We start from the raw sequence: 9,507 nt of genomic DNA, 5'->3' as shown, positions 1-9,507 counted from the left end.
AAGTAAGTATAGTTGATAATTTCAATGTAAAACTTGGCGTTATACATACATACATCACGTATTTAAGCAGGGACCAGGGGCCTGTTTAATAAAACTTACAATTGTAAATTACAACGACAATTTGATGTTCATTACGTAGCTAATATGAAACTGCAAAATATTCGTGATCACACACTCCGCAATGTACATCAAATTGTCATTGTAATTTACAATTGTAAGTTTTATTAAACAGGCCCCAGGGCGGTGTAGTTAAAAAGGGCAAAATATAAAGTAAAACAAGAACTAACTGCTAAAATAGGTACCTAAAAAGCCTAAAAAAAGTTAATGGAAAGCAAAGTTGAAAGTTGGTATTTAATTACCTAAATAATAATGTAAGTAGGTACATTTTCCAAAGTAAACTCAAATAGTCAAAATACTACAAAAATGTGATAGTTGTGGTACGGAATCCTCAATGCGCAACTCAAATACACTTGACCTATTTTTATCAAATTCATAGAACACTTAGTCTTGACTCTTGTTTAAACATAAACAACAGTGGGGTAATAAATATTTTTAACGAACGACCTCTGTGGTCCAGTGGTTGAGCGTTGGGATAACGATCCGGAGGTCCCGGGTTCGAATCCCGGTAGGGACATTATGACAAAAACCACTTTGTGATCTCTAGTTTGGTTAGGACATTACAGGCTGATCACTTGATTAATAGAACGAAAAATGATCCGTGCTTTGGAAGGTATTAAGCTATTGGTCCTAGGTTACTAGCCCAAACGCTTGACCAACCCACACTGGAGCAGCGTGGTGAAGTATGGTCATACGCCCCTTCGGGTGGTCGAGGGGACGCCTGAGCCTAGTGGGACATAAGGCTGTCTACGAGTATAATATTATGTATCTATGTTATGCATGCATATTATGTTATGTTACGATCTCAGATTTTTTGTCACACTTATTTAATATTAATTGTTATTGATACCGTAACGAATACAGAGGGGAATGATTCAGCCCATGATTCTGAGTTAATATCAAGTGGAAAGTCTCGTCACAAAATTCATACCTACCTAAAAATTTTAGTTCCGTTTTCTTTGTGTACAATTATTTTCAATTCTAAGTAGGTACTCACTTATACTTTTGCGATAGATAATTAGAAATAGAAAATTTTCATGAATTTTCCGACATTACACTTGATATTAACTAATAATGTGCTGAATCATCCCCCTTAGTACTCGAATCGTAAAAATGTCACTTACATCCCGTATAAGTACGTACAGGTAACCATACGAGTACATAATACATATATTATATTATATGGGTCTTAGTGACATCTAATGAACACTGAGAGGGATGGTTCAGAACATTATTCTGAATTAATATCAAGTGTACCTAATGTCGGAAAATTCATAATAATTTTAGTGATTTTTACGAAATAATTTTCAGAAAATTGCACTTGATATTTCCCAGAAGCATAGTCTGAATCATCCCTCTAAGTTTTCGTAACGATGTCACTAACACCCTGAGTTTCTTTGTATGCCTGTAAGGGTCGTATTAATAAACTAATCTCAACTGGGACTGCCCTCAAAATGATGCTTAAGTTCCTGTTTTTATATAAGATCTGTCACATTGACATGATCTTGAGGGCAGTCTCAAAGCTGAGATTAGTTTATTAATACCACCCTTAAACGGGCAGTCAAGCAAGGAGGCTCGGTGACGTGTGGGTAGTTAGTTCACCTTGCGATGGATGTACGTCTGACCACCCCAATTGGGATATAGTTGTGAACTTATGTTAAAACAGGCAGGAATAAAATATAACCTGTGTCATTTTTGTATAAATGTAGGTACCTATACCTACCCTTGTCTACTTACGAATAAATGCTCTCTGTTTGTCAAGTGTTAAATAGTTTATTAATGACGAAGAATGTAAAATCAAAACGCAATGTCAAGAGGTTATTTATCGCCATCGGCCCTTATCTTACCAGGAACTTTAAACATAAACATAAACTGTCAAGTATGTCAATTTATTGTAGCATGCAAACCCACGCGCTGAGTCTTGTAAACAAAAAAGTTACTTAGGTACATTTTTTTCGAATCGCTTTAGGACTTCGTATCAAGTGGCTTCAAGTTGTTTTCGGTTTCCTCGTGGCTCTGCCCATCTTAGGGATTCCGTATAATTATGTACCTGAAATGCAGTATAGTAGGTATGTCGCTAGCAGGTACCTACCTATCATAAAATAAGTACCTACCTACGTGGAAGCATGGTAAAAGAAGACCGGTTGTGCTCAATCCTATGACCAGCGGCCTTTGCTAGCCCATTGATGACTTAAGTGTTACCATTCAATTGGTATCTCCAATATTCCAAGGACGTAAATTTTAAAAATTAAGTGAATTACTGACTATTGTAAGTATTTAATTACTGTTATTTGTCACATATACAAAAATGATTAAAATTGTACGTAAAACTTTTACTAAAAGTACAAAATTTCCTTGTATAACTAGTTAAATTAAAAACATAGGACGTGGATAATTTATTTTTTACGAAATGGCAACGCAGGGTCGGATGACGTCAGCTGGGCTAACCTTGAAATGCTAGCTGTCAGTTTTAAGCATACCTAGTCAATACCTGGTCTTCTTATACCTACCATGTGTGGAAGTATTCCTAAGGATAATTAATAAATAATAATAATTATTACTTATTCTTACTTCAACACATAAATTCATGCCTATTTCCCATGGCCCATGACGGTATTCATTACCTACTTACGATATGACTAGGTAAGTAGGTACTCATAGAGATAGGATTTTTTTTAAACTATAATTTTAATTTTTGGTCCGGGTTCGATTCCCGATGGGGACATTGTTGAAATCACTTTGTGAGACTGTCCTTTGTTTGGTAAGGACTTTTCAGGCTTGATTCACCTGATTGTCCGAAAAAGTAAGTTGATTCCGTGCTTCGGAGGGCACGTTAAGCCGTTAGTCCCGGCTATTAGCCGTAAAAACACCTCCACCAACCCGCAGTGGAGCAGCGTGGTGGAGTATGCTCCATACCCTCTCCGGTTGATTGAGAGGAGGCCTGTGCCCAGCAGTGGGACGTATATAGGCTATTTATGTTATGTTATGTTAAAATTTTAAAACTCTTTTGTCGCGGAGGTCCGTGTTGCTCTATGTCTTTTATATGTCTATTCTTGTGTCTATATGCAATTTGATATAAGTACCTATTTACTAATAAGTACTTGGTCTTTGTCTATGTGACTACTAGGTACCATCTTCCGGTTTGAGGTAAGAAGAAAAAACAAAACCGTTTGACAGTGACGTTTGTTACTAGTGTGACCATTACATAAGGTTTTACCTATTTATTTTTAATTTTGTGGCTTTTCTTGTCTTAAGAGATGAATCTTTATCATTCCTATCTGTAGTGTTCTTTTTTGTATTAAAAATTTGAATGAGGGACTACAAAAACCAAAAACACGTTTATTAAGTTTTTTCTACGTTTAACCTTCTAATTTTATGGATAACAGACATAATTATGCATTTTTTATCTTTGGTTTTGGGTGTCAATGATGACCCTATTTATAACACCAAGGTACAATTACAACTTCCAGACACTCTCATTCTGATCAAAATGAAGAAAAGCAATTTAGGTAGCAACATCATTCTATACGCAATGTGATCCAAATATCAAGCAACAATTAGTTTTTATATGCTTCTGCCATTACATTACATTTTTGAATAATTATGTACCCCGTCAATGAGAAAACAGATAATTATCGCGTTAAAAGTGAACAACGCCATCTTTGTGTGCTTATAATGTATTTTTTTTATCCTATTGAAATTAACAATAGGTAATCTTACCTATTTACTTAAACACCTATTATTTTAATATACTGGTGTCTTTGTCAAAAACATTTTGAACCAGAAAAAAGAAAAGAAGAATCGAAGCCGACAATGCATAAAGAACCAAAAACTAGACTTTAAGTGGCATGCGCGCACGCATTGTACTATTGTTGTACTATGACCTTAGTTAGCCTCATCCTTAGGGCCAATAGAAAAAAGCAAGAATCACATTGACAATGAAGAAAAGTAAATCCAAAAATAATTTACTTATAATAGATAATAAACCTTCTAATTTCAAGGATTTTAGGCATAATGCATCTTTTATCTTTGGATATTAAAAATGACGATCGTTTTACACCCATGCGCAACACATCTTCCACCAAAGACCTTGTCTTTGTCTTCCACCCATTATTATTCTGATCAAAATTAAGACGCGATCAAAATATCAAGCAACAATTATTTTTATATGCCTCTGCTATTAAATTATATTTTTGAATAATTATGTACCCGAGCAATGAGAAAATAAGAAAATATCACGTCAAATTATACAGCATAGCCTAGAAAGTCCCTCATCACAAAAAACACTGCCGGATAGTTGTTTTTAATTGGCCACACTATTTATAAACGTCACACATTATTTCTCTTTTGTTCTGGGCTAGTAATGTTTGTTTTGTTTGTTTTTCGCGGGTTTTAAAAAGTTAATAAAACAGCTAATTGTGTAATTTTTAAAATACAATCAGTACGTGAAGATAATACGTTTTAAGTTCTGTGTTTTTATATGATTCTTTAGTAAGAAAAACATTATGTGTCCTTGATATATGCAGTGAAAGGAAAAGGGTAAAGAGAAAGTCATATTGCTTTTTTTACTATTATTTTATTCCACTGTCGAACACGATAAATATGTTATTAAATAATATTTTAGTTTATTAAGTTATTATTTACAAAAATATTCGATCCGCTGTGCTTAATTCCAGAAGTTTTATCAAGTTCATGATCTATTCTGTAATTAGAAGAGAAACATTTTGCTTCCCATTCAAACATTATAAAATTGTTACTAACGAGCATGTATGAAGACTGATGAGATTGGAAGAAATGAAAGTGATGTGTAAGGATCTTTGTAAGTGGAATTCCATGGTCTGCTGATGCTATGTATGTAAAATTGTTCTTAAGAAGTACTTATTTTATAGAGTTTTAAATCACTTGCATTATAAGAACAAAGTGATCCTATAAAGAACCTATTATTAGCATGTCACTGCTAATTACTCTACCTTGGTAGAAATTTTAAATTCAAGGTGCAAATGTATAAAAATTGCTTGGTAGAGGTTCCCGCAGGGAGGAAAAGTGATGCAATCATTTATGTACCTCTATCTGTAAAGTTATTAATGTTGTTTATCAAGCTTAGCTTTATTAAATTTATCTGCAAATGATTGATTATATTTTATGTGTAAGTATATGTTTAAATTGTGTTAATACAACATTATCAACACAAGCATGCGAAAATGCAAAAGGAGGCGGTCCAAAGAGACCTGGTGACGCTCGGTTGCCTGGGATTTTAAAACTCGGTATGTCATGGGAGCTAGCTAGGCTGTGAGGCTGCAAAAGATTGCAAGGGGTGGAAATCTGTTATTTCAAGCACCACATCCCAACTCGGGATAAAAGGATTAGACAAAGAAGATACTACATAATCAAGATCAAAATAAATAAAAATTGTATAATTCATAAGGAGGTACCTTTATCACGCAAAATAGGCGCACAGACGTCGAGTTGCGGACACCGGCCCGCGAATACCAATACCAAAGGAGGTACATTTAAGAATGTATAGGCCCATTGTGGAATAGACTTATGAAGATACATAGTACTTTAAAAGTGAAGACTGTGAGTGAAGAAATAGTCGGCCCTAAATAGGATAATAGACATTTACTGGGTTGTCATGTTCTACAGTCACTAAAACAGTTGACCCAACCATTATTTTTATTTAATTTAATTTATTTGGTTTACTAACAATCACTTACATTAATACATTGTAATAATTAACACATTTGCAACTTATAAGCTAAATGTAGTGATAAGTAAACACAGCATGCATTGATATAAACTGCTATATGGCTCACCATCTATCACATTCATCTAACAGAAAGCGTGGTGAGGTGTGGGTACTTAGTTCATCTTGTGATACATATACCTCCGACTACACGAATTGGGATATTGTCGTGTAACATGAAACCGCATTGGGAGTCTTTGTACTTCAAAGATTATAAAAGAAACAGCTAATTAGACTAATTTTTAACTTCAAAAGAGTATTGTTCGGCTGAAGTCCGTACAAAATCAGTTCAACCAAGCACAGTTAACATATATTTCTTGTAGATAATGTTATTAACATAATGTTTTTCAGTTGTGACCAGTACTGTATGGAATTAGAGATAAGTGGTACGTGTGGTAGAGCTCTTGCATCATGGATAAAATATATTTTACAGTCAACGGTGAACATTATAGCCTGTGTAAGTATGATATGTTTAATGTTATTATCTAGTTTATGTACTCATAAGTGTATCTATTTGTATATTTATTTTTATACATATATTCGCATACTGCACTGCCCTGCTATATTATACAATATTAAATATCTCCTATACTTAAAGGTTGTGAAACAACCAAAACAAAAGGTGGGAAGACGATCTACCACAAGGTTGGAGAAGGTTAACAGGCGACAGACAGGTGTGGCGAAATAAGGAGGAGCCTATGTCCTAGGACAGCCCGACAAACAAATAAACATATTATAGATAATTTAAAACTATCTAATAATGTCTGTGATTAAAGGCTATTTTTATTTTTTATTTATTTTTATACTTAAAGGTTGCCTGGAAGAGATTGCTACTAGGCAATAAGGCCGCCTATTGTGCTCATTCTATTTCTCTTTTGTTTTGTACTTTGTTTTTTCCTGTTTGTGAAATGAAGTATTTGTTATAACTTTTACAAAGTTCCGGATGGACATTACCCAATTTATTGTGTCCGAGTGTAGCTGTTTCATCCGAATTTGATTCTATTTAATAACTCATTTATTCTCTTCTATACTTTAATGAAACTCTTGAGGGTTGATTTCTCCACATGGAAAAAAAAAATTGACCTTATATAAGCTGTAGAGACACATTTAAATACTTACTTTTTAAGAGTTTTTAAACCTAGCTTAGCCGCTTGTGGGGAGAGAGTTGCCGTGCTAAGTATACGTAGTATCATTCCTTATTCTTTGCTTGTGGCCAGCGGGGTTCAATGCTCAGTTCGGTAAAAACATCCTTTGCACTCTCTCACCGCCAAAATCATAGGTATACAATAAAGTATTTACACCAACTAGATATAGTAAAATGTTATATTGTATCTTCCAGCGGGATCAGAAGTGAGCCCGGAGACTTCGTTAAACGATTACCTGCGTAACACCCTTCAGCTACATGGCACTAAGGCCATGTGCCATGAAGGCGGCTGCGGCGCATGCGTCGTTTGTGTCACGCTCACACACCCTGTCACTAAGGAGAAAACTATGCTTTCTGTCAACTCTGTAAGTATCATATTAATTACTTACTTGTTATGTCTTACTTACAAATGCACACACACTTACACGCCCTCATATATACATAGACATACACACCAACCCATAGGTGCATAACGGCCTCCGTGGTCCCGTGGTTGAGCGTTGGGCTCGCGATCCGGAGGTGCCCGGGTTCGAATCCCGGTGGGGACATATCACAAAAATCACTTTGTGATCCCTAGTTTGGTTTGGACATTACAGGCTGATCCCCTGATTGTCCAAAAAGTAAGATGATCCGTGCTTCGGAAGGCACGTTAAGCCGTTGGTTCCGGTTACTTCTTACTAATGTAAGTAAGTAGTCGTTACATGAGCCATGTCAGGGGCCTTTGGCGGCTCATTAGTAACCCTGACACCAGGGTTGATGAGGTTGGTACTCCACCTCACAACCTACACGATAGAAGAAGAAGATAGGTGTACATATTACAAAAAGTTTTTTTTTTTTACTTTTTAAAAATGGAACCCTTATGGGATCACTTTGTTGTCAGGCCATCTGTCTGTTTGTCAAGACTCAAGCACAACATGGGACTGAAAATAATAAAATAAAAAAAAAAAACAAAAATAAATCTTTAGTTTTTCGACAGGAAATTCCACTTGATATAGAATAGAATAGAAATAGTTTATTATAAAGGGACGCCTCAGACAAAAACAAGACGACAACATCATTTAAAATTTTCACAAAACAATTACAAAAAGCAAACAGATGTTCGTTGAAATGATCATAACGTGGTGGTGGACGTCCTGAGATAAAAAAGGCCTCACTCAGCACAAGTCGCGGCGGGAACCACCATGCTGGTATTGGCCCCGATTCCTGCAGACACCGCCTAATTTTATTTTAAGTTATATCCGTCATTTTCAAATCCGTCGAAAAGGAAAGGGACGGATGATTCACAGCTCTTAATTTTTGGGAAGAATGAGTAATTGAATGAATAACCCGGGCGAATCAAAAGGTACGTTGCTGGTATGTAATCCATTTGACGTGCTGTCTACTTAACTGTGTCGGGTTATTGACGGATGTAAAATTTTTAGACGGTTGGTTTAGATTTGTGCTTAAAATTGACGTGTGTTTATGCTTGTCGATTACCCGTCCCTTTCCTTTTCGGCGGATAAGAAAATGACAGATATAACTTAAAATAAAATTAGATGGTATTTACAGGAATTAGCACCATTATGTGGACCCTGTCTGATATCAACTCAGAATCATGGTCTGAATCATCCCTCAAAGTTTTCGTTACGGTGTCAATAACACCCTGTATATTTTTTGCCTCCAGTGCCTAGTCCACATCCTGTCTTGCCACCAATGGGACATAACTACCATAGAAGGGGTGGGCAACCGCAAAGATGGCTACCATGCCCTGCAGAAACGGCTGGCTGCTTTCAACGGGACTCAGTGTGGGTACTGTACCCCGGGGTGGATCATGAATATGTACAGGTATGTTTCTTCAGCCTCTGTGGTCTAGTGGCTAGAGCATTGGGTTCATGCCCTTCAGGTCCAGCTTCGATTCCCGATGGGGACATCGTCGAAAATCACTTTGCGAGACTGTCCTTTGTTTGACATTGCCGGTTGGATCACCGGATTGTCCGAAAAAGTATATTGGTTCCGTGCTTCGGAAGGCACGATAAGCCGTTGCTCCCGGGCTGCTGGCCTAAATGCCTCCACCAACCCGCAATGGAATAGCGTGGTATGCTCCATACCCCCTCCGGTTGATCGAGGGGAGGCCTGTGCCCGAACACCTGCACGCAGGAAGATCTGACGAGCGCTGCAGATAGCGCCATACTTGTTGCCAAGTATTGGGCCGACACTATTTAGTTTGCCATCGACGCGATAAGAAGAGAAGATAGTCCTCACTTTTTTTTATCTAAGTATCCACCCCTGGCCGTGCTGTTAGACCTTCTGAACATACTTAAACGGATGATACGTTTCAGCCTGTACGAGGGTTCGAAGAAGAAGTTGACGATGGATGAGATAGAGAGGTCTTTTGGGGGCAACATGTGTCGCTGCACCGGCTACCGGCCCATCCTGGACGCCTTCAAATCCTTCGCTGAAGACGCTGATCAGAGCCTGAAGGATAAATTACCGGTAAACTTGGGTTGTAAGATCAATGACTGAT

General features: G+C 36.9%; 1 protein-coding gene across 1 annotated transcript in view; it reads left to right on the top strand.

Moving 5' to 3' along the window:
* Positions 1-4,472: 4,472 nt before the first annotated feature.
* Positions 4,473-9,507, top strand: part of LOC126373077 (uncharacterized) — a 43,159-nt gene continuing 38,124 nt past the window's right edge. Inside the window, exons 1-5 of the mRNA XM_050019058.1 lie at positions 4,473-4,656; positions 6,212-6,317; positions 7,200-7,369; positions 8,668-8,828; positions 9,323-9,476. Of these exons, the coding sequence (XP_049875015.1) occupies positions 6,272-6,317; positions 7,200-7,369; positions 8,668-8,828; positions 9,323-9,476 (531 nt within the window). The 5' untranslated portion in view covers positions 4,473-4,656; positions 6,212-6,271. The remainder of the gene's footprint in view (positions 4,657-6,211; positions 6,318-7,199; positions 7,370-8,667; positions 8,829-9,322; positions 9,477-9,507) is intronic.

Source organism: Pectinophora gossypiella, chromosome 15 (genome assembly GCF_024362695.1).
Source record: "Pectinophora gossypiella chromosome 15, ilPecGoss1.1, whole genome shotgun sequence".
Lineage (NCBI taxonomy): Eukaryota > Metazoa > Arthropoda > Insecta > Lepidoptera > Gelechiidae > Pectinophora > Pectinophora gossypiella.
This window is presented reverse-complemented; position numbering and strand designations above follow the sequence as displayed.